Here is a 26,080-nt window from a genome sequence, read left to right on the forward strand (position 1 = left end):
GGTGGTGCGGCAGTAACTGTCTTTTTTATTTTTTTTACGCCGTATGCCTTTCCTGATGCAACCCTTCTTCATTTATTCGGAGAGAGAGCTGGAGCCAATCCCAGCTAACATCGGGCAGCGGCAGATTACACCCCGAACTGGTCGCCAGCCAGTCGCAGTGCAGATGTCGACACCATCACTGAGCGGGAATCGATCTCACGCTGCCTTCACTTGAAATCTCCCTCAGAAGGAAACCCGAACTACAACGTGGCCCTCAAGAGAAATGAGTTCAACATCCCTGCACTACACCATCAAAAAAAAAAAAAAAAAAATGTAACAAGTTACTGTGCTTTAATAACCTTATTACTGCCATTTGTTTATTCATCCTATTTCTGTTTATGAATTAACATCTACTCGACATGCAGTTTTATCCGAACACTGGCATAGACTGAGCAAGAGCTGAATGACATGGACAAAATAGCAGAAAGAAACACGTGGATACACCTTACACACTGTAAAAGGTCATCTCAGCTGAGTCATCCAAGGGGAAAGGTGAGCAAAGACCACCATACGGTGGGTGCAGATTTATAGTAACTGAAAATACCTGAAGGCTGGTGAAGATTTAAAAGACACTTGACTCATTTAGGGGTGACTTGGTCGACATGACTTCAAAATGGCTAAATAATATGATAGCATGTTGGGCTGCAACATTGACAGCCGTAATGATATTTTTGGTCATATGCTACTTTTGGACACCTGTAAAGATGACAAAAATACATAACAACAGAACCAATAATTATACTCAGTCAACTATGCCTACCACACATAAGATAAAGAGGCGCAACCTCATTTCAAATAACTTTGGTAAACAACTATGCAGGAGGCATGAGGCATGGGAGGAGGACTCCATGTGTGCCTCCCAGTGAATCAGTTCAGCACTTTTTCAATTCCTTGGCAGAGTCTAATTGCTGGGCATTCAGTCCTTGAGCTTATGCTAAATGAAAAACTCCACTTTCTTCTCATCATTTGCCAATTTAATGCTACCTTAAACCCAAATGCCATACAAAAGAGTACGTATACTATGGAGGGAGTATTTTAACCGAAAAAGCCTGAGGAACATTTTTTCATTATTATGATTATCATTTTTACAAATAGGAAACAAAACTGGTTGTTATTAATGAAGAATCCAGCTAACAAGGTAAACTATAGTTACAGCACATGGATGGGCCCTGGGCCACTAATGCGTGTAATTCCAACAGAAATCCCAACACAATGTACCCTGGAGGTAATGACTAAAATACCTCCTAACACCACTTCTCAGAAATGGAAAAGTGTTTATCCAACAACTAAGGCAGTAAATGATAAACTGATATTTTCTACTCATGTTGCATTGGATAATTTCTCCTGTGTTAGCTTTACAGGGATGGATTTTAAGGTGGGAAGTCTCAACAAAATATGGTGTCATGATATCCATCTGCAAACTGCTCCACTGCTCTCATGCAGCGATTTGTTGTGGTGGTGTGTTGGTCGAAAGTTGTATGACACACTGATAAATGCAGCAGGAACGTGTACACTGGTATCACTGCTCTTATCTGTGACTGTGTTTCCATCAAAAGCAGAGGATATACAATTGGCCGCATCCATCTTTGGACCTCCCCTTGGGTTCTCCCGAAGGCGAAGGTCCTCTTGGAAAGATGGAGATCTGACATACATTGATGCAAATGGCATCCCAACGGCATACCAGATGAGTATAAGTCAGTTAACGAGATTGCTGCAGGATGGGAATCAATCTTGTTATGGATAACTCTGAATAAAAACGTTGACAGAATCAACTATTCACAATTGTGTGAATGTTGTTGTATTCCCTGCATAAAGGCATCACTTAACCAACTTATAACCACTGCTATTGCCCCGACAAATTCAAAATTGGCAGAAATGTATCCACTATTGGCATAGGAGAGTAATGACAGTGATATTGTTGACCACGATGATGACGTTATGACTTCTCTTCAAGACCTGTTCTCTGATCCAAAAGATATAATTTTCCTCCGAGTGTAAGCTGAAAAGGTGATCTATTAGATGAATTAAGGATTTGAGAAAAAGTAGGATAAACACGAGGATAATGTAGAAATAATTGGAAATAGTATTAAGTAACTGCTTCTGACTGCAATGAAGAAATGCTTTGCTCTGATCCAATTCAGTTACTGGTCTGCCTGCAATGAAGAATGCTTTGCTCTGCTCTAGAAAATGTGGTAGCAAATGTAGGATAAACAGGGGGGGGAAATGTAGGAATAATTGTGATCATAATTATCATAGATCTGCTTCCAATAAAGAAATACTTTGCTCTGATGTAGATAATGTGGCAGCCTCCTAGCAGGAGATACCAAGAACAAAAACATCTTATCATCAGAACTGTTAGAACTGCTGCCTGTTAAAGAAATGATGACCACACATGTATTCAGCAATCTTCCACACATGCCCACGCACATGCACAAACATGTACACCTTGTTTCCATCTGTTTTGCTTGTCGTCTCCTTTTTGTAACATCCATGTAAATAAGGGGCATCTTAAAACGAAATAAATAGAGGTGCTGAGGAGAGGATAATCAGAGAGGGCAGTGGTGAATTGTACGAGACAGTTCCTCTGCTCTCTCCTCACGAGACTTGAACTGGTGTCTTTGCTTCCTTTTTTGTCCTGTTTAATGAATGTCTTATTGGTGACCCTGACAGGAATTAAAAACAAAATGTGTAATTTCTATCCATTTTCTGAAAGGCTTGCCTACCTCAGCGGTGATAAAGCATATTTCAGCTAAAAGGCGCAACTTCTTGGGACAGGGTTGGTTTTCTTCATAGCTGCTAAGGTTTTCGGTAGAGCTTTCTTCCTCTGAACATTTTGATTCTGCATATCAAATTAGACAGTATATCAGTTAACCTTGTTTCCTGCGCATGGTACTAAAATAATTTATAAAAGGCATAAAATCCTGGGAACACCCAAAATATGACATAGACTATATAATAACAATCCAGCTCTTTTAATTTATTAATTCTTGTATTATTAATAATATTTAATTCACCAATTATAAAAGAGCATGGTATTTTTTTGGGGGGGTGTAATGTCATTAAGGTGAGGGTTTTCATTTAATGTAATGATTATATTAATGGAATAATTCATTACATTATAAATATTGGCAGAGGTCCCTAATAGAAACAATAACTGAGTAGTTCCACTGTAAAAAAAATAGATATGCAATTGCTTTGTTCTTATATAAATATGTTGTTTTCTGGTCTATACTTCCTGTCTTAGAATGCCCTTTTCATTAAGCATCTTACTGTGACACTTGGACATCTTGGATTTCGCTTCATCATAGAGTAAACAGAATCGACAAGCCACTCTGCATACATCCCAGACTTCTTGTTTTCTTGCTGTCTTTGCAAGTGTAGCCCACAACCTCAACCTAGATGAGAGAAGTTAAACAAACCGCATTGTAGATTATGAATTAGAATAAATATGGCTGTTTGCACATTTAACAGGTCCATTAGATTTTGTCCATTTGCAATTAGGGAAGCAAGTGTACAATTAATTAAGGTCAAATTACTTGAGAGTCGATGGTTTGGTGCTTGTAAAGTGAACCACTCATTCTAATCTTCCCACTTTTTTTTTTTTTTTTTTTACTACAATGATCTTAGCTGACGGCGGCATAGTGGAGCAAATGGTTAGAGCCTTGACCCACAGTTCTAAGGAACGGGGTTCAGATCCAGGCCCCGCCTGTGTGGAATTTGCATTGTCTCCCCGTGCCTGCGTGGGTTTTCTCCGGGCACTTCGGTTTTGTCAAACATCCTAAAAACATGCATTCATTGGAGACTCTAAATTGCCCCTCAGTGTGATTGTGAGTGGGAAAGGATGCTGGTTAATATGTGCCCTGCAATTGGCTGGCAATAATTAGTATTTTTACATTTTTTAATTTATTGGCCATTTCAATTTAGTTCATTCTGTGTTTTGACATAAACCTTGCCATCCATAAACTAATTAGAAAATTGTAGGGACATTTCCTAATTAATACAAAATCTACCAGAGGATAAGTTCTTGTCTTGTCGCGCTTCCATCGTGACCACAACTAGGGCCACGACCTGCAGCACCTCAACGAGAAAAACAACAAAAGACCAGTGACAAGTACGGCACTGGTTGATCTGATGAGCTCAAATGTTGCTTAAACGTAAAAGTAAATAGATGATAACCACTGCAGATAATATTTTTAGCAAGGTAACATGTAATTGTAACCAACTACATTTCCAAAGTAATCTTCCCAACACTACCATCCAATCGCAGTGCACATACAGTGAAGAAAATAAGTAGTTGAACACCCTGCTATATAGCAAGTTCTCCCACTTAGAAAACATGGAAGGGTCTGAAATTTTCATCGTAGGTGCATGTGCACTGTGAGATAATCTAAAAGAAAAATCCAGAAATCAAAATGTATGATTTTTTAACGATTTATTTGTGTGATGCAGCTGTAAATAAGTATTTGAACACCTGAGAAAACTAGTGTTAATATTTGGAACAATAGCCTTTGTTTGCAATTACAGAGGTCAAACATTTCACACTTCACCACATTTGCACACACTGCAGGAGGGATTTTGACCCACTCATTCACACAGATCTTCTCTAGATCAGACAGGTTTCTGGGCTGTCACTGAGAAACACGCAGTTTCAGCTCCCTCCAAATATTTTCTATTTCGTTTAGGTCTGGAGACTGGCTAGGCTTCACCACAACCTTGATATGCTTCTTACGGAGCCACTCCTTGTTTTTTCTGGCTGTGTGCTTCGGGTCACTGTCATGTTGAAAGAACCAAATCTCACAGAAGATGGCCGCGGTCATCCTCTCCTTAATACAGTGCAGTTGTCACGTCCCATGTGTAGAAAAACACCCCCGATGCATGATGTTACCATCTCCATGCTTCACAGTAGAGATACTGTTCATGGGATGGAACTCATCATTCGTCTTCCTCCAAACATGTTTAGTGGAATTATGAACAAAAAGTTCTATTTTGGTCTCATCTGACCACAAAACTTTCTCCCTTGACTCTACTGTATCATCCAAATGGTCATTGGCAAACTCAAGATGGGCCTTGACATGTGCTGGTTTAAGCAGGGGAAGCTTCCGTGCCATGCATGATTTCAAACTATGACATCTTAGTGTATTGCCAACACTCACCTTGGAAACCGTGATCCCAGCTCTTTTCAGGTCATTGACCAAGTCCTGACGTGTAGTCCTGGGCTGATTCCTCACCTTTCTAAGGATCAGTGAGACCCCACGAGGTGATATCTCGCATGGGGCTCCACTCCGATTGAGATTGACCGTCATGTTTAGCTTCTTCCATTTTCTAATGATTGCTCCAACAGTGGACCTTTTTTCACCAAGCTGCTTGGCAATTTCTCCGTAGCCCTTTCCAGTCGTGTGGAGTTGTACAGTTTTGTCTCTCGTGTCTTTGGACAGCTCTTTGGTCTTGGCCATGTTACAAGTTTGAGTCTTACTGATTATATGGGGGTAAACAGGTGTCTTTATGCAACTAAGGACCTCACACAGGTGCATCTGATTCAGGATAATTCATGGAGTGAAGGTGGACTTTTAAAGGTGGACTAACAGGTCTTTGAGGGTCAGAATTCTCGCTGGTAGAAAGGTGTTCAAATACATATTTGCAGCTGTATCACGCAAATAAATCATTGAAAAATCTTACATTGTGATTTCTGGATTTTTCTTTTTTGATTATCTCTCTCACATGAACATGCACCTACGATGAAAATTTCAGACCTCTCCATGATTTCTAAGTGGGAGAACTTGCAATATAGCAGGGTGTTCAAATACTTATTTTTTTCACTGTAGAAACAACCTCTCATACACACACAGAATCCATACATCAGGAAAACGTCGACTCTTCGATTAACCTAACATGCACGATTTGGAAATATGAAAGGAGGATCCAGAGAAAACCCACACAAGCACGGAGAGAACATGCCAACTCCACATGAGCCGAATTTGAACCCATTACTCAGAACTGTGCTCACCACTATACCATCATGCCAAGATGCATTGGTCTTAAGTAGTTACCCAGATAATAAAAGACACTTAAAAAAAGCAATAATCTGAGCAGCTTGACAAATATAATGATCATACAAGTAGGACTTATACAGGAAGACACATGCGCCTTTGTTGTCATTGTTTGTACATATAGTACGATGAGAGTTATACGATGGAAAGAAGATTCCCATCACTCACTTATACCTCTCTGTGTTGTCTGCATTTTCTCCTTGTCGATCCAGGTAGCCATCCAACTTCTGTACAGCTGCATAGTAATTGTGAGCTTCAGCAGAAAGCTGAGCTATTGGGCCACATCCAACACTGACTTTGGTGACTAGTCAAACAAAAGTCAATTATGTTGCAAAGTTGTAATTTCACATTTCATGAGGAAGGTTCTGTAGAGGTCATGAAAGCACAAAATAACATTTGTGCTTTCTTAGACTTAGTGTAAGTGACTGACTATACTTTATCTAAAATTGACCAAATGTACATGTTTATGCAAAGCAAAAATATACAATTCAGTAGGAGGAAATGTGTGTATCAAAGCTCCAGTCATGTTAAAAAGAACTTCAAACGTGACGTGAAAGACACGCATTCAAGTTTCTTGTTTCGATCTCATTTAGACAGGCCATGAATTGAGCAGCACTCGGGGCATTTCATATATAGTAAATCAATTATGAAGAACGCTTGGTAAATGCAGTGTTTCAAAGAGTGCTGTTGCTAATTCTTCACTGTATTTTTTACCTATGTTCGTTATTAACCACATTACTTTTAAAGTAATCTCCCTCACTGGAATGTCTTTTTGAATACAATGATAACATAGTAAATGTGAAACAATGTTAATGTATATTTTTATGCTCGCCTATAATGCTCTTCAAAAAGGAAATCCATTTCCTCATTGTAAAAGAGGAATGTGACAATCGCGTGCCATTTTGACACAAGTGCATGCAAAATATTGGGCCCGAGTATGTTTGTGAAAGGTTTTCTTTTTAAGTTTTGAGAAAAAGATGTGTGAGGTGTGTTGAGAGCCAACTACTGTGAATGAAAACTGAATATGAGGAAGAGGAATTTGTACTTTTCGAGATGTTGTCTGCATTCAGGACCATCTGGAAATCAGCAGGTGCCAATAGCTGACCCACAGTAAGCAGTAAGGGACGGCAATCTGTATTCTGTTGAGGCTGCCTGTCCTTGACCTGAATGAAAAATGAGAGTTTACACTATATAGACAAAAGTATTTGGCCACATCCATCCATCCATTTTCTTAGCCGCTTATCCTCACTAGGGTTGCGAGATATTTGGCCACAGTTAAAATCAAAATATTTTGCCACCAAGACACAATAAATCATAACCCTAAAATACTGCTCAATGTCTCCAATGTTGAGTCCATTCATTAAATCCTTCATTCAGTCTCAATTTGTATACTTATGAATAGGAAATAAATATTCAATAATTTTTAAGTATATTGTACGAACTGGTATGGTTAAAATTAGCCGTTGTGTGAGTTTGTGCTTTCAAGACATATGAACTTGGTTTGAAACCACACAAGCATAGTCAATAAAATTTGAAACCAGACCTGATCAGACCACATGAAGTACCATTGAGCTATATTTACACTTGAAGCCAGAAGTTTACATACACTGTGCGAAAAAACACATTTGATTTTTTTTGTCTCACTGTCTGAAGTCAAATCAGACAAAAATTCTCCTGTCCTCCTCCAGTCAGGATCCGCAAAATTATTTAATTTTGTTAAAAGCCACGGTAGTAAGAGAGAAATTGCAAAGAGAATTTAATATTTTCTTTGAGCCTAAAAGTTTACATATATTTTCTTACTTTCGAGTAGCAACTCCTTGAAACTGCATGACTAGGGTCAAACGTTTTGGGTAACATTTCACAAGCTTGTGACAGTACTCAGCTGGAATTTGACAGTATGCTCAGGGTCATTGTCCATTTGGAAGAACCAATTGCACCCACGTTTTAGTTTTCTGGCTGATGACTTGAAATTTTGCCTTAATATATTCATGTAATGTTCTTTCCACATGATGCCACTTTATGAAGAGCCCCAGTTCCTGCTGCACAAAATCCACCCCACAATATGATGCTGCGACCTCCGTGCTTCACAGGTGGTGTTCTCAGGTCTCCAAGTGATTCATTCTGAAATTTTCAGGCCGATTTCTTTTTATTTTCCCATGATTTCAAACAAGTATGCAGTGTGTGTGAGGTGTGGCCTTAAATGTATCGCCAAGTGTAACATCAATTAAATTACATGTTGTCAGTTAAATGTTGTCAGGAGTGAAGGAGCCATGACCTCATCATCTGGACCTCCCTGTATTCTTTAAAAATATAATGTGGTATTTTGTGTGTGTAAACTTTTGACCTAGATGACAACAATATTATATTCTCTAAGAAATTATCTCTCTCGTTATTGTGACATTTTAGCAAAATTTATTGACTGGACAGGAAATGTTTAGTCTGATTTGACTTCAGTGAGAAAAAAATAAAATGTGTTTTTGCACAGTGAATGTAAACTTATGGCTTCAACTGTAACTGAACCCGTGAGCAGGGTTACTGTGAACCTGACTACTGACTGAATTGTAGTTATAATTTAAATAAAATAAAAAATAAAATATAAGGGATTCCTCTCTACTTTAAAACTATTTCACTCTGAACAACATAAATTAAATTGTCTGAATAAAGTCAGATTTACAGGTCAATGTATAATTTTTTTTATATTCTCTTGTATTCCATCCTATTAAATGTGGGGTAGTATCCTTTCCCTCATACACACTGCTTTGTGTAGCACCCAGAAGTATTAAAAAGTTAAAATATGGGACACAAAGTCCTGCAAACCTGCTGCATAAGCATCGCAGCTTTATCCTCAGTCCGTGAGGGTGATTGATAAAGGTTTCTTCTGAGCTGCAGGAGGTGGAAAGCTGATGACAGTCTTTCTTTTTGTGTGCCATTATCCAGCAGCATGGCTTTCTGGAGGTGACTCATTGAGGCTTCAAGGAGTCCATCCTCCTCTTCAGTCACCGCAAGCTCTGCATGGACCAGACATCGAACTGGGAACAGCATGCTGGAAAGAGGAATTCTTATTATAATAATAATTATTATTATTATATATACCATCATTCACCATTCTGGACAAACAAACCAGGTATATTTTTACTTTCCTTACCGGTTCTTATTTATACAATACTTATATTATACTATAAAAAAAAAACAATCAAGTACACTCAAGTAATGGTATACTTTTGTTACTATACAACCATCAAATACTATGACTTACTGAATGATTGACGGATTGACTGATTGATCAATCTGTTATTTAAACCAGCCTTACAGTTAATGTTCTAATGTGTATTTACATCTCTGCTTGAATTAACATTACTTAAGAGAAGTCGGAAGGAAATACAGTCACTTCGGCAAAGTGGAGCCTCCTTTATAAGTAAACAGCATCCAGACCTGGAGTGGCCATCTTACACTAATGTTATTGTGTTATTTTTATAGTCCCCGGTCCTCAAAACAATGAAGCAGATGTGCTAACTAGTTGACCAGGTATACGTACACAAATCCAATTAGAATCAAGTTGGGAAATTGTGTTAATACAAAACAGAATACAAAGATATGCAAATCATCAATCCATCCGTTTTCTTAGCCCCTTATCCTCATGAGGGTCACAGGAGTGCTGGAGCCTATCCCAGCTGTCAACGGACAGGAGGCAGGGTACACCCTGAACTGTTTGCCAGCCAATCGCACGGCACAACGAGACAAATAGCCGCACTCACAATCACAACTAGGGGCAATTTAGAGTGTCCAATTGATGTTGCATGTTTTTGGGATGTGGGAGGAAACCGGAATGGCCAGAGAACACCCACACAGGCATGGGAAGAACATGCAAACTCCACACAGGTGGGGCCAGGGTCTAACTATGAGGCCAGCACTTTACAGCTGGTCCACTGTGCCGCCCTAAGCAAATCATGTTCAACCTATATTTAATTGAATACACAACAGACCTTTAAAGTTCAAACACAAACTTTGTTTTTTTAGGAAATACTCGTTAATGTCACCGATGGTGTAGAGCAGGGCTCAGCAACCTTTTTGAGTGTGAGGGCTACTTGATGAGCACTGATCGTATGAAGGGCTACGTGACCTGTTTGCGGCAAATTTCAGACTCAGTTCATTACACGTACATAAAATATTTTTGTTTTAATTTATTGTAGTAAATGACATTACAGGTATTTTAAAAGCAAGCAAGCAAGTAAGCAAGTCAGATTCAGAATTTAAAGCACAAATATTATATTATAAATAAATAAATATAAATATGTATATAAATATTATAAATTTGCGGCCTATGGTATTTTTAGAACATACCACGCGGGCGCCTTATATGGTCCTCGCGGGCTACCAGGAGGTAGGAGTCATGGGAGAAAGATTTGTCTTCAGATGAGACGAAAATGGAACTTTTTGGTTATAATTCCACCAGCCATGTTTGGAGGAAGACGAATGATGAGTTCCATCCCAAGAACACCATCCCTACTGTGAAACATGGGGGTGGTAGCATCATGCTTTGGGGTATTTTTATGCACATGGGAAAGGTGACGCACTGCACTGTATTAAGGAGAGGATGACCGCGGCCACGTATTGTGAGATTTTGGGGCACAACCTCGTTCCTTCAGTCAGAGCATTGAACATGGGTCATGGCTGGGTCTTTCAACATGACAATGACCCGAAGCACACATCCAGAAAAACCAAGGAGTGGCTCCGTAAGAAGCATATCAAGATTCTCGCATGGCCTATCCAGTCTCCAGACCTAAACCCAATAGAAAATCTTTGGAGGGAGCTGAAACTCTGTGTTTCTCAGTGACAGAACCAGAAACCTGTCTGATCAAGAGAAGATCTGTATGGAGGAGTGGGCCAAAATCCCTCCTGCAGTGTGTGAAAACCTGGTGAACAACTAGAGACAACATTTGATCTCTGTAATTGCAAACAAAGGCTACTGTACCAAATATTAGCATTGTTTTTGTCACGTATTGAAATACTTGTTTGCAGCTGCATCACACAAAAAATCCTTAAAAAAATCATACATTGTGATTTCTGGATTTTTCTTTTTAGATTATCTCCCTCACAGTGGACATGCACTTACAATGAACATTTCAGACCCCTCCATGTTTTCTAAGTGGGTGAACTTGAGAATTGAGAAGTTGTTGAACCTTCTTGATGATCTCTGAGATGTTGTCTGTCCAGAAGAGGTCCTCAGAAATCAGGACGCCCAGAAACCTGAATGTGCGGACTCTCTCGACACACCTGCCATTGATGAAGAGCAGAGCTGGTTCAGTTCTGTTCCTCCTGAACTCGACAATAACCTCCTTTGATTTTATTGTGTTCAGTGCCATATTGTTGTCAGCACACCAGGTTGTCAGCTTCTGGACCTACTCTTTGTTGGATGCCTTCTCTCCCTTTGAGATCAGCTCAACCACTGTTGTGTCGTCAGTGAATTTGACAATGACAATGACAAACTTATTAACTGGGCTGCAGTCCTAGGTGCAGAAACAGTGCAGAAGGGGGCTCAGCACTCAGCCCTGTGGTGAGCCAGTGCTCGGTGTGCGCGTGGAGGAAATGTGTGAGATGATTCTTACAGTCTGGTGTCTGTTGGTCAAAATGTCCTTGATCCAGGTGCATGTGAGATGAGAGATGCCCTGGATGTCCGGAGTTTAATCATCAGAATGTCCATAATGATTGCATTAAAGGCCGAGCTATCATTAACAAAGAGCATCCTAGCGTAACTCTGTGATTGTTACAGATGACTAAACACAGCTTACAGAGCTATGGCGATGCTGTCCTCTGTTGATCTATTTGCCCGGTATGTGAACTGCAGCAGTGGGATAAAAACAGCTGCAGTCGTGGCTACAGTTAACTCCCTTCGGACATGAAAGGCCTCACATTTATTGGACATGTACTCAATGCAGGTGAACAGTGTCTCTCAAAAACTACACTTGTTGCACTAGTCATCATGCACCCACGCATAGAGCTACCCACCTCTGCTTTTGCTGGAGTTTCCAGTCCAATCCCACCAGTGCAGCCTGCTAGCTACATGTTAAGATCTGGACGGTTCAGGTGAATCCAGATCTCTATTTTAATGAGGACACAGCAATCACAAACACAGTGATCATCTGGACATTGTAATTCCAGCTCCTCCATTTAGTTGATGATAGATCTGGCGTTGATGAGGTACAGGCTTGAACGAGGTGGTCTGTCTCTGTTGTTTTCTAGCCTGAGCAAACAGTCAGACTGATAGCCCCACTTCTGCTTCCTTTCCCTTCTCCGCCTCTGCCACTTCGTTTGCCTGACAACAATCCACAGGGAGCCCGGCAGCCTCGCCACCTCTTCTGGAATGTTGTGGTTATGGTGAAAGTCACTTGAAACTGATATTTCGTGTCGGTATCCTAAGTCGAAAAGTTCCTGCTGGGTGTAGCAGTGTGGTGGCGAGGTGTACATGAGCGAAGAGCCCCCCAAAAAATACAAAACTCCAATAGAAGCACTAATAAGGACCATCGTGACCATCTACGCCGCCATCTTGGCAAGTTTAACACAATGTCACTTGACGTCATCGGAATTGGGTTTGCACAAAGCAATTAATAATACTGTACTGTGAATAAAGATAACATTGTGAATTGCAAAGTAAATCCAGAGGACCGTTATTTATTTCAGATATCATGTCAAGTCCTATCACCAAAAAAAAGACTCAAAATTACATACCATATCCCACGAGTATTGGTGTACTAATTTGTTTCCCACACACATCGATGCATAGCTACAGTGATAAATACCCAGAAAGAAAGACAGACAGACACTTTGTAAGGAGTGATAATTATTATTTCTTGTAATCAGATAATTGCCGTTAGCTATCTCCATAAATTGGTTCATTACATTTTCAGTGAGAGCTTTCTATCTTACCATTATAATGACCAAAAAAAAAAAAAAGTTTATGGGACAACAGACTAAAGGCTACAATCATTTTTTCATTGTATTAATGAATAAAATCAATGAAATTAATTACCATTGCATGTCCTCCAGTGCTTGGGCTACCCGTGACAGTGACGTCTTAACATGTCTGCGGAGATTATGCTGCAGCAGTGGAAGACAGAAGCTCCACTGGGTCGCACACACCGCCTGCACGGCTTGAGGGTCCCCTTCTCTAACAGCAGCCTGCAGACACTGATTTAGCTTTGCAATCGCTTTTAGACGGGCCTAGGGGAAAAATAAAATCTTCTGAAGCAATGACAACAGACAACCCATCACTGACTGTGCTAAAAAAAAAAAAAGGGATATGATCTAAGTAGGCGCCACGGTGGCGCAGCTGGAAAGCGTTGGCCTCACAGTTCTGAGGACCTGAGTTCAATCCCAGCCCTCCCTGTGTGGAGTTTGCATGTTCTCCCCGTGCCTGTGGGGGTTTTCTCCAGGAACTCCGGTTTCCTCCCACATCCCAAAAACATGCAACATTAATTGTAGACTCTAAATTGGTGTGATCGTGAATGCGGCTGTTTGTCTCTATGTGCCCTCCGGTTGGCTGACAATCACTTCACTTCACTTCCCGCCTCCTGCCTGTTGACAGCTGGGATAGGATCCAGCACTCCCCGCGACCCTTGTAAAGATAAGCGGCTAAGAAAATGGATGGGTGATCTAGAGAATCTGATCTAGAGCAAAATAAGTGTTTTCGCAAAGGCAATAAACATTCAGTAACAAATATCGCCAACACCAAAAATGAAGAATTCCAAACCAAAAGACAAAAGGTCGTCCAAATCAGCTGTCAATAATACAGTCACGACATACTGCGACTAAATACAATGACCAAAAGCCAGAAGGTCTGTAATAACCTAATTAGCAATAGCTTCATAAATCAGATCTGCATTGACAGAAACTGGTGGTCTTTGTGTTTCTTGAATGAAAAATTAGAACCTCTAATATCGAGGAAAAGCTCAAATTTCATTAGTGTAGCAACCCTTCAGAAATGTATTGAGGTTTTTTCATTGCTAGGATCTGTTCATAACAAAAGCAATGTGTTGTTGTCCAACACACTCGGTTATGGAAACAGTTAACAGTTTATCTGACTAGTGGTTGCAGGGAGTACTGATGTTGGTAACCTTTGTGAATTTACACCATCCATCCATCCATTTCCTGAGTCGCTTATCCTCAAAAGGGCAGCAGGAGCGCTGGAGCCTATCAGTGCTATCTTCGAACAGGAGGCGGGGTACACCCTGAACTGGTTACCAGTCAATCGCACGGCACATTGAGACTAACAGTCACACTCACAGTCAGATCTAAGGGCAATTTAGTGTGTCCAATGAATGCATGTTTTGGGGATGTGGGAGGAAAACAGACTTCCCGGAGAAAACCCACGGAGGCACGGGGAGAACATGCAAACTCCACATAAGGATTTTCACCCCATTTCTCAGAACTGCCAACAATCTAATCCGATGTGCCACCGAGCTACTGAATGTAAAACAAATTTAGTTAATTTAATGCATACCAAACGCACACTAAAACAATAACAATAATACTTGAGTCGAACAGGGATTTCAACATTTACTTCAAGTACAAACAAGTATTTTTTTCAAATGTTTTGATGTTTTCTATTTTTTTCTATTTTTTGTGAAGTATTTTTTTCTAAAAACAGTGAAACTATTAACTTTGAACTGCTGACCAAACTACTAAAGTTAGTGATTGGTTAATAATATGTTCAGAGAAGTGTTTGATGATGAAGCACCTCAACACTGGATTTGGAGTAGTCATTCATCTTGGTCTCTTTCTTACGGAGATTTATTTCACAGTTGATACACTCCATTATTATTTGTTCACCGATACTCTAAAGGAAAGAAGAATTTAAGAGTCAGTGTTTGATGGAACTAAAAACAAATGTTACACAGCATTTTAAACCCAAGTTGCTATTTATACATTAAGTATGGGAAGGCTATTTGTGGCATCGTTTATTATTTTTTTTTTTTGTCATCAACCACTCATACAAAACACTACACAATGAGTACACCATTAAAATTTTGCTAAGAACAAGAGAATTACAACAGTGTACATATCGATCTATTTTTCAATGCCTGGTGCTGGTTTACGATTTTAGGACTGTATTCGCCACTCACAGTCTCCCCTGTTGACTTTAGCTTTTTTAAGCATTTTGTAGCCACTTTGTGATTCTTCCCTTGCAAGGCCAGCAAAGCCAGCTCCAGGAGGAAGGAGACTCTGCAATCCAAGACAAAATATAATACTGTAGTATATACAATTCGGGTTGTGATGTAATGTATATCCATAAATGAGTCAGAAGACAATAAAGACTAATGAGTATAAAATTTAGAGGCAGTAGCCCGAGCCAAATTATGTCCACCTCTGGCTGGAGAAGCTCTGACATCAGAACAAGTGTTATTTGACCAATCTTTACTTCAATTGCATTATTACACGGCACTGAAGGATTGTACTTTATCCGAAACAAATGGAAGTCTCACTTAAAAGGGACTAAGAAGAAAAAAAAGCTGTGAATAGTCCTTTTCATAATTAATATCTGTGGTAAGGGTTAGGGTTAGTCTGTTGCATTATGACAACACTGACAAAAACCTATAGCTATCAATTTTTTGAGCAGCCTATCCTCACAAGGGTCACGGGAGTGCTGGAGCCTATCCCAGCTGTCAACGGGCAGGAGGCAGGGTACACCAGCCAATCACAGGGCACATTAAGACAAACAGCTGCACTCACAATCACACCTAGGGGGAATTTAGAGGGTCAAATTAATGCATGTTTTTGGAATGTGGGCGGAAACCAGAGAACCTGGAAAAAGATCCATGCAGGCACAGGGAAAACAAGCAAACTCCATAAATATGAGACTGGGATTTGAACCCCAATCCTCAGAACTGTGAGGCACACAGTCTTAACAGTTGTTCCGCCTGAGAAAAACACTTTATCCAAAATGTATTTAAGTATATTTAACTGAGTATATATAGTGTATTACCAACTTCAGCTTTTCAGAGATGTTGCATAAAATTACCTATTATTTTTCCAACATTCAAGAGTGCAGGTTAACCAGAGAATTACACACAACCTAAAAAGTGTATTTGGCCGATGCCAGTCCACTAGTAGATATGGAGAGGCTATTTGCTGCACTTAAAACTGTTACATAATGAAAAAAAATACGGTGCCACGCTCATGTTTGAGCCCGAATAGTAAAATTGTCTTAATACTTCATACAAAGACCTATCACTTTCATACATGAGGCGTACTTCTTTTTACGATGTCATTTCTGAAGTGTGTTCGCCTTTTCTACCAGTGTAGTCAAATGTGTCGTGGCATTTTCAAACTGTTTATGGAAAATACGACACCGACATTTCGCCGAAAAGCAAGCTGAGAATGAGTAAAGTGAACGCATTAAAATCCCAATTGGCTGGACAGCAGTCACTTTTCACACAATATAGTTCAACAGCGAAAGCCACCACTGAAGAATCGTTCCGGGTTCGTCACATCATTGTTCATAACAGGAAGTCGTTCCAAGATTGAGAGATGGTAAAAGATGCATAGCTGACTCGTTGTTCCGAAAACAAGGCGTAAATATTATCTTCAATAAAATCCTTGCAGCTGTAAAGGAGTACAGTTACACGGCACTGTGAAGCCAAGGCTGATGTGTGGAAGGACATCGGAGATTGTGTTTCTCGCTGCAGTTGGACGAATCCACTTACGTGAGTGACACAGCCCAGGTGTGTTTTGCATTTTTGTAGTGGGTAGATCTTTGTGACTTAGACATTCTATTTCATCATTGGTCATTCTAAAAAAAATAATAATAAAAAAAAAAAGATGCCACCCCACACTCACGATCGATCACGAGAGGCTAGCTGCTTGAAAAGTAGATCTTGGAGTAGAAAAGTCTGGGCACCTCTGCTGTACATGAATTGTTTGATTTTTCGAAAGTGAAGAGACCACTTTGTAACCAACTCCCCTGTTTCAGGTCAGTCAGGATCACCAAAATTATTTTGATAATCTCCGCAATAATGAAAGAGAGAGAATTTCTTAGATAACGTTATTTTATTTTATTCGAGATCAAAAGTTTATTTAAAGTTCCTTAGTATTGACTAGCATTTCTTTTGAACTGCATGACTCGGGTCAAACTATTTTGGGTAACATTGCACAAGCTTCTGACAGTACTCTCCTGCAATTCTGGTCCATTCGTCCTGACAGAACTGGTGTAACAGAGTCTGGTTTGTCTGTTGCCTTGCTTTCACATGCCTTTTCAGATCTGCCCACAAATTCTGGATGGGATTCGGATCAGGGCTTTGTGATGCCCACTCCAATACATTGGTTTTGTTATCCTCAAGCCACTTTTTAACCATTTTGGCAGTATACTTAGGGTCACTGACCATTCGGAAGGCCCATTTGCCCCCAATTTCTATAGCTTCCTGACTGCTGTCTTGAAATCTTGGCTTAATAGATTCATGTGAAGTTCTTTCTTCATGAAGCCAAGTACTTTATGAAGAGGTCCAGTTCCTGCTGCAGCAAAACAGCCTCACAACATGATGTTGCCACTTCCATGCTTCACAGTTGGTATGGTGTTCTCAGGTCCACAAGCTTCCCCCCTCAGCCCCCAGATGCAATGTTGGTCATCATGGGCAAACAGCTCCACTTTAGTTTCATCAGACCACTGGACACAACCCCACAAGTTAAAATATTTGTCTTGGTGTCTTTTTGCAAACTTTTTTACGTTTATTTTTTAATAATGGCTTAATTTCGGGCCATGTTGGTGCAGGATAATGAAGCTTTCTTAACACCTTCATCCAGCATTTTCACAAGGTCTTTGGCTTTTGTTCTGGGATTGATTCAAACATTTCGGATCAAAAGACATTCATCACTCAGACAGAGAGCTTGTCTTCTTCCTCAGCGGTGTGATGGCTGGACATTCCCATGATATTCCTACTTGTGTATTTTGAACAAGCATTCCCATATTCTTTAAATACATAGTACTTTTTGTGTATGTAAACTTTTGACCTGAAAGAAAATAATATAAGGTAATGATATAAAAATAATGTAAAATTCGCTCTGTCATTACTGTGCCATTGGACAAAATTAAAAAAATTTGGTTATCCTGAGGTACGGTGGAGCAAATGGTTAGACCATTAGCCTCACAGTTCTGAGGACCAGAGTTCAAATCCCGGTCCTGCCTGTGTGGAGTTTGCGTGTTATCCCCGTGCCTGTGAGTTTTCTCCGGGCACTCTGGTTTCCTCCCAAATCCAAAAACCATGCATTAATTGGAGACTCTAAATAGCTTTTAGGTGTGATTGTGAATGGTTGTTTGTTTCTATGTGTCCTGCAATTGGCTGGCAACCAGTTAGAGTGTACCCCACCTCCTGCCCGATGATAGCTGGGATGGGCTCCAGCCCTCCCGCAACCCTTATGAGGAGAAGGAGCACAGAAAAGTGATGGGTGGGGATCCTGACTGACCTGAAACAGGAGAGGTTTTGCATGATTTAACTTCAGACAGTGAGACGAAAAAATTAAACATCTGTTTTTGCACCGTATATGTAAACCTCTGGCTTCAACTGTATCTGGTGCAAGACAGTCATCAATGGGCCAGGCCAGGAGGCACCAGACTACAAGGAATGCATGACAACATTATATTAAATGAAAAACACAAGACTGAAATAGTTGGATTCTGGCTGTGAAATTCTATAGCGAGCCACATTTACTTGGGTACAGAATGCACTTTTGTTATTAATTATTCTTTCATTTAAGATAAAAACGTTTTTTTTATTTGTGTCCAATAGAATTTAATAGAATACATTTATAGAATAGAATATATTTATTCGAATTTAATAGAAAACATGAACTAAAAATTAAGCTAGTACATGTAAATATGTCACAGAAACATTTTCACTAATAAGTACTTATAAGGGAACATAAGGTTCAATACCTGTTAGCTGGTGGGATGGGTGTCCGAAGAGAAACTTTTGTGGAATCCCCTAGCAGACTAAAAATCTCCTCAAGCTCATTGAAATCCTTTTTTGCGAGTTCATCCTCGCTTATTTCTCCCAACCCCCTAAAAACAATCGAGAGTATTTGAGTACATAAATCTATGCAGAGTGTAGGCACACTTCCCTTGTTTTTAAACAAATAAAGTAAAATACAATAAAATAAATAAAATTGCTTATTTGTGATGGACTGTACTGCACAAATCATAATAAAGTTTCACATCAAGATCATAATTTGTAAATATCATAAACTCGGATCTCATCTCATCAGTCAAATTAGCATAATGTGAAGTCAATGTTTTGACTGGCAAAGTTCACACTCTAAAACACAAGCAGAGAAAAAGCAATTAACAAGAAATGCATTCCCAATACTGGCACATAGTTTACCACATTTCCTTACCTTTTAAATTGTAGCATTTTGTAAATGACAGTTAGGGTAGTAGACTGACGGCTTTTTTTAAGGAGGATCTCCCGTTTTGACAGGTTATGCCACACCTAAGGCAAGAGGCCTGTGGTTAGAATAGTTGCTGTTTTGATTAAAGTACATTGTAATGCAAGAAGTCGCTACATTCATGGCTGATATCGGAGTGTGTGTATTGTATGTGCATGCATGCGTGCATACACGCGTTATCTACACTCAATCAACACCAATGGTAATATCAAAATGTTTTGGAGGGGTTTTTTTTTGCTTTCATTTCATATACTTTCTGAAGGATCTTTTCTAACAGAAATTATACATTTAATTCTGAATTATAATTGGCACCACGGTAGTTCAGCTGGTAAAGCGGCCTAACAGTTCTGAGGTCCGGGTTCAATCCCGGACCCACCTGTGTGGAGTTTGCATGTTCTCCCGTGCCTGCGTGGGTTTTCTCCAGGCACTCCCGTTTCCTCCCACATCCCCAAAAAAACATGCAACATTAATTGGCCACTCTAAATTGCCCCCAGGTGTGATTGTGAGTGTGGCTGTTTGACTCGATGTGCCCTGCGATTGGCTGGCAATCAGTTCAGGGTGTACCCTGGCTCCTGCTCGTTGACAGCTGGGATAGGCTCCAGCACGCTCGTGCCCTCGTGAGGATAAGCGGCAAAGAAAATGGATGGATGAATTATAATTATTTGGTGAGGATAAGGGGAACAGAAAATGGATTGCTCTTCAAATTTTGTAATTTACCATTTTACAAGGAAAACAAATTGTAAAGAACAGCTAAGCGGAAAACGATCAATCGATGAAGATGTTACATAATATAATTCCAGCCCCTCTGCAGAGAGGACATAGTTTTGGTGGTACAATGTTAATCTTGGTTGGAGAATAAAAAGGTGGAGTCAGTTTAATATTCCTGTTCGAAATAAGGCACTGACTGGCCACTGAAATAAAACAGGTGAAAAACGTGCAAAGGGTTGCAATACTATCCATTCATACATCCATTTTTTGAGCCGCAAGAGTGCTGGAGCCTATCCCAGCTGTCAACGGGCAGGGTATAGTCTGAACTGGTTGCCAGCCAATCCCAGGGCACATAGAAACAAACAACCATTTACATTCACACCTACGGGCAATTTAAAGTGTCCAATCAACGCATGTTTTTGGGATGTTGGAGAAAACTGGAGTCCCTGGAGAAAACCCTCTGAAGCATGGGGAGAACATCCAAACTCCACACAGGCGGGGCTAAGATTTGAATCCCGGTCCTCAGAAATGTGAGGCCAACGCCACGGTTGCTCCACTGCTCCACCTCCAATGCTAAGGAAGTAATGAATATATTGTTTTACATGTATTTGTATATGTCAATAGTTTGCATACATTTCAGATTTAATGAAGTGCAGTATTTTGAGTACAGTAATTTGACTTAAGTAGTTCATCAATGCCAGCACATCTGCCTCACAGTTCTGAGGACCAAGCTTAAAATTCCAGCCTTCATGTTCTCCTCGTGCATGTGAGTTTTCTCTGGGGTACTCTGGTTTCCTCCCACAACCCAAATACATGCATTGTAGGTTGAAGACTAAATATCCCAAAGGTGTGAATATGAGTGTGAATGGTTGTTTGTTTCTATGTGCCCTGCAGGAGGCTGGTGACCAGTTTAAGGTGTAAACTGCAGCTCGCCCAAATATAGTTGGGAGGCTCCAGCACGCTTGCAACCCTAGTGAGGATAAGCAGTATAAAAATGGATGGATAATGAAGTTTAAACAAATTTTCTCTAACAAATCTTATTGTTATATTTATTTTTTATTCCAACAATATTCCACATTGCTATCAGGTTTATATTTTTATTTTAAAGACATTGCGTTCTATACCTGTAAACGAAAAACATTTGAATAAAGATGTGGGCAGTGTTTTTTGATGAATTCCTCTGTAACTCTGGCATAACTTGCAGCATCATCAGTTCTCCCAGCATCCAAAAGAGAGTCAATGACATGCCTGAACAGAAACAGACAACAAAAGGATATTATTTAAAAAGAGGGCAGAATATATTTAAGTCCAAAACACAAAACAGTATCCAATGTTAATTATCAAATTACATTAAGTTATTTGTCAGCTGGTATCAGTTTTCTGTTGAGAGTGCTGCTGAATTGTGATTCTGCATCATTTATTTAAGATGAATATGACATTCAGGAACACGGTATACTGTGACTCTGTACTGGGATAGAAAAATGTCATCCACTGTCTCTATCCTGTCAGAAACAGTGAATCAATTTAAAATTCACATCACATCACAATGTACACACATTGTTCATTGTATCTGGTCACCAAAAAATAGAACTAGCTTTGGAACCTGAGGTGTTTTCATGACCACAAGAAAGCTTACATCAGCACACTTCCTCCCTCTATTAGATGAGAAGCAAGCCAATTAATTGGGGAGCCACAAAGCTGTTGCATCACATGAAATGCTGCTTAATTAGTCCTGTACACCATCGCCATGAATGCAGAATGAGCAGCAGAGTGCAAAGGGGTGCCACTTGCATCATGAGTTCAGCCCTCCAGCTGTGGTCCTTGTCTCCCACCAATTCCAGACTTTTGACCACCTGCCGGAGGGAGGATATGAGGTGGCAGCATCGCCCTGGCTGCAGGAGAGGGCGCACCATCTGGAGGTACAGCACTGAGGCATTGAACACAATGAAGTGAGATCTGAAAGAAACAAGACACAAGTTAGTCAAAGGAAAAAATACAATTACTATATATAAATGGGTCCATCCATCCATTTTCTGAGGCGCTTATCCTCACAAGAATCACTGGTGCGCTGGAGCCTATCCCAGGTATCTTCGGGCATGAGGCGGGGTGCACCCTGAAGTAGTTGACAGCCAATCACAGGGCACATGAAATCAAACAAGTTGCACTCACATTCCCACCTAAGAGCAATTTAGAGTCAGTCTCCAATGAATACATGTTTTTGGGGTGTGGGAGGAAACCAGAGTGCCTGGAGAAAACCCACGCAGGCACAGGGAGAACACGCAAACTCCACACAGGCAGGCAGGGGACAGGATTCGAACCCGGATCCACAGAAATGTTTGTCGTGGTCATGCCACTGCCTTGCGAGCGGCTGTTCCTGGCAGTCTTCTTGTGAGTGATTTGCCTCGTTGCCACGTTCCAGTTTGCTTGTGCCACCATAGTCATGTTTTTGTTCATATGCCATGGCTTGGCATCCTCGCAGATCTCCTGAACTCCTCAGCCAAGCGCCTCACTTTGGGTGGCCTGGACAACCATGAGATTAACTTGGGTGGGGGTCTTTTCTTCATGTTCTATGTTTTTAACTGTGCCATTATCTGACTCTCGTTTTATGTTTTTAAACTTTGCCTTTTGCCATGCGTTTTTTTTTTTTTGCTTTTGCCTTTTTTAACTGCTACCTGTGTTTTTAACCTGAGCATGAATTAAACATCCCTTGGAAACAATGTCACTGCCTCACAACCCTGCATTTGGGTCCTACTGCTAGCCATAGAAACTGTGAGGCCAACTCTCTAACCAGTCACTCCACCATGCCGCCTACTACAAAAGTATATACAGTATATAAATATATTCACCTGCAAGTTTAGTACAATTATAAACAGAATTAGAAGCTGAAAGCCCAAGTTCTCTGACATGCAAATGACTGAAATTTAAACTATTTATCTAATGAGCCACAGTAGAGAAATAATTTGTTGTGTAAAAGTAAATGTATGTGTTAATATTAAATTGACTGTTTTTGCACTTCTAATTTATCCACCAGAGAGTATATTGTGTACTCGTTTAGGCTGGTTTTCACATAAATATTCCCTTAGCTACTAATTGGGTGTTGGCTCATTTGACCCTGTTCTTAACAACTTCTGCATTTCTTAGTGGAGCGGCACTGCTGATGTCCAAACATCTTACACAGAAACACCAAGGAATGAATTTACTGCCATCTTCAGGACCCGTAAAAAGTTTTTTTAATTAAACCAACACACTATAGATGAGCCAAATGTAAATAAGTCATCATGTTAAGTTTATATTATAAAATTATTAATTATTTGCCAGTCAAACATTCATATTGTGGAAAATCAGACTTAACAACAACCAAACACTCCATTGTAAACTTGCTACATGCACATGGTAGGCTATATTTTATATTGTCTTAATGTACATGCATAGGCAGAACAATAAATGAGCACACCTGCATCACAGTTCTGAGGACTCAGGTTAAGTCTGCCCTCGCCTGTGATGAGTTTGTGTTTTACCCTTGTCAGGTACTCTGGTTTCCTCCCACATCCGAAAATGATAATCAGTAGGTTAATTGAAGATTTTAAAATGTTTCCAGGTTTGAACGTGTGTGCAAATGGTTGTTTGTTTTTATGTGCCCCACGACAAGCTGGTGGTCAGTTCAGTGTGTACCCCACTTCCTGCTCGCAGTGAGCTGGAATAGGCTGCAGGATACGTGCGACCCCAGAGACAATAAGCAGTGTAGAAAATGAATAGATAGAAATACATGAATATAGGTAAAGATGTGATAACCTGTATATGGCAACAATTTTTTGAAGGGTTACTAACCTTTTCTCTCGCTTTGAAATGTCAATAGCTTTCAGAAAATATTGTACGTTCTCTTTAAAGTCCCCCTAAAATAAACAATCAAAAGAGCAGCACTGAGAACTCTTCTCTTCAAACATATAGTATAATTAGCCAACAGACATTTCATCAAATGACATTGATTGCTTAGACAGCTCCTTGTATTTAATCGTAACTATAAAGCTATTGAGTCTATCTCTAGTGTAAGTAAAAGTGGGAACTTCACCAAGAAGTTGTCCCTAATTTACTGTACTCACCATGCTCCCTGTAGGCGGGGGACACTTCAGCTGGCTCTGACATAGGAAGGCTCGACACAAATATTGATCAGCTGGAGGATTGCCATTAAAGAACTTCTTCAGACAGGCCGCAGTTATGTCTAAACAACCCAGCTAAAACACAAATATAACAAAATGATCAAGTCAATGTGTGTCAGTTGTCGTTTGAATTGGACACACAGTCATGTACTCGGCCTGGACACAGGAGTGGCATAAAACTAACCATAAAAGTTAGCATTGACATTAAAATACATTCTGTTTTGTTATACAGGACACAACCCTTGTGGCCTACCTCCAGAGCAACTTCTGCACAGGAGATGTACATATGTTGGTCAACACTAAGTGTTCCTCCTGAGTCTTCAGCTTCTGTCATCTCTTGCAATTCATTGAAGGCCGAGTGCAAAGCTGCCGAGTCTATATACAAAAATAAATAAACAAATACATTTGAAACTGTGCAGTATACCTTCCATAATGACTTTTACCCGTAATTAAGCATAGAGGAACACAAACCTTGTTTCTTTTTGGCCTTGGCCAAATACTGGATTACATCCAAATCCATATTTGGATCTGTTTGCAAAGCATGCATTGTTACAGCAGACATAAATTGATTCTTTAAAAGTATTTACTCTATTTTCTCAACAATCATAAGTGACTTTCATTTAGCCAAACGAAGCTACACTAAGTATAACAATGTGAACTTCGGAATAAAGTCCATTTGGGACTTTTTCCACGCTTTAATAATAACTTGAAAGACGCCAGATTAAGCGGATTTCCGAACCTGATTATGCTGGGTCAATTCTTATTCTTGCTTGAACATTTCAAAAATATAAAAATTCGATTTTAGTGAAGAATGATAACTGTAAGAATACAACTGTTGGCGCTAATAGTATTGTAATTAAAACGTAAACAATGGGTGTAACGAGGTACTTCGTCAAACGTTAAATATTTTAAATACCTGTGTGACATAATTTAGGTAGGAAAGTTTAAATCGTATACCGTTTTTGTTTTTGTTTGCCCCAAGTTGTGTCGATCAATGCTGAGCTGTTGCAGTGCCGTTTAAAGTTTGGGAGTGTTGCTTAGCAACAGAGCCTGCCCTACGGTAACGCAAGAAAGACAAAACTATCACATATCTCAATCGCTCTCTTAGCCCAGTTGTTCAATTAGCCCTCTCTAGTTATGTGTCTGCCTATGTTTGTGGGAGACAAATGAGCAAATGCTATTTTATTGTGGGATATCAAGAGATGTTTCCCGTTTTGATCTTATTAAATAAAATTGAAAATAATGGGGGAAAAAATACATATCCTTCTGACCCTGATTTACTTTGCAATTCTATTGGATGACTGGTTTGAAAGAAGTATTTATAGTATTAGGTTGCTCAAGGACATTTGACCTGGAAGTGCTTACTGGCTTATGTTGTCAAAATGGGGAATTTAACATGCCTAAAAGAAAAGTAAGATCTTTAGGTTTAAAAAAAAAAAATCAGTTTGGTGAATACATTGACTTTAGCGCAGTGCATGAAGGTGGAATTAGCTCTGAATTATGCCGAAAATAGGACCTGGTCAGTCACATAATGAGCAATTTTAACTTCACTGTCTTTTGGCTGCCAATAAAACGTAATGTAACGCTTTATTTGGCAACTACTGCTCCTTAGTCTGATATTAGTGTATACTGACAATTGTAGTGGACCTGAGCAGGGTTGGTACTGGCTTGGGAAAACAATTTGCTGCTCAGTCAGCA

At 39.9% G+C, this 26,080-nt stretch overlaps 1 protein-coding gene and 1 long non-coding RNA gene across 7 annotated transcripts in view; one reads left to right on the forward strand and one right to left on the reverse strand.

Annotated features, from left to right (window-relative positions):
- Positions 1 to 25,632, reverse strand: part of LOC133510003 (cilia- and flagella-associated protein 46) — a 100,571-nt gene extending 74,939 nt beyond the window's left edge. For 5 of the 6 annotated variants that reach the window (XM_061837640.1, XM_061837641.1, XM_061837639.1 and 2 more), the window contains exons 1-17: positions 25,340 to 25,632; positions 24,854 to 24,910; positions 24,636 to 24,757; positions 24,326 to 24,457; positions 24,054 to 24,118; positions 22,017 to 22,181; positions 21,350 to 21,473; positions 19,467 to 19,561; positions 19,009 to 19,134; positions 15,206 to 15,305; positions 14,821 to 14,919; positions 13,114 to 13,304; positions 8,904 to 9,129; positions 7,132 to 7,249; positions 6,261 to 6,390; positions 3,310 to 3,434; positions 2,763 to 2,878 (exon numbers count right to left, since the gene is read on the reverse strand). In XM_061837640.1, the coding sequence (XP_061693624.1) occupies positions 2,763 to 2,878; positions 3,310 to 3,434; positions 6,261 to 6,390; positions 7,132 to 7,249; positions 8,904 to 9,129; positions 13,114 to 13,304; positions 14,821 to 14,919; positions 15,206 to 15,305; positions 19,009 to 19,134; positions 19,467 to 19,561; positions 21,350 to 21,473; positions 22,017 to 22,181; positions 24,054 to 24,118; positions 24,326 to 24,457; positions 24,636 to 24,757; positions 24,854 to 24,902 (1,983 nt within the window). In that variant the 5' untranslated portion in view covers positions 24,903 to 24,910; positions 25,340 to 25,632. Of the gene's footprint in view, positions 1 to 2,762; positions 2,879 to 3,309; positions 3,435 to 6,260; positions 6,391 to 7,131; positions 7,250 to 8,903; positions 9,130 to 13,113; positions 13,305 to 14,820; positions 14,920 to 15,205; positions 15,306 to 19,008; positions 19,135 to 19,466; positions 19,562 to 21,349; positions 21,474 to 21,861; positions 21,996 to 22,016; positions 22,182 to 24,053; positions 24,119 to 24,325; positions 24,458 to 24,635; positions 24,758 to 24,853; positions 24,911 to 25,339 lie in introns of those variants that run through there. The other variant, XM_061837642.1, reaches the window with a different exon arrangement.
- On the forward strand, positions 16,432 to 22,000 carry LOC133510004 (uncharacterized). Its single transcript, XR_009797489.1, has 3 exons — positions 16,432 to 16,613; positions 16,686 to 16,804; positions 21,888 to 22,000. It is a non-coding gene; the product is annotated as an uncharacterized LOC133510004 (long non-coding RNA).
- Positions 25,633 to 26,080: the final 448 nt, after the last annotated feature.

The sequence above is a fragment of the Syngnathoides biaculeatus genome, chromosome 12, assembly GCF_019802595.1.
Source record: "Syngnathoides biaculeatus isolate LvHL_M chromosome 12, ASM1980259v1, whole genome shotgun sequence".
Classification (NCBI taxonomy): Eukaryota; Metazoa; Chordata; class Actinopteri; order Syngnathiformes; family Syngnathidae; genus Syngnathoides; species Syngnathoides biaculeatus.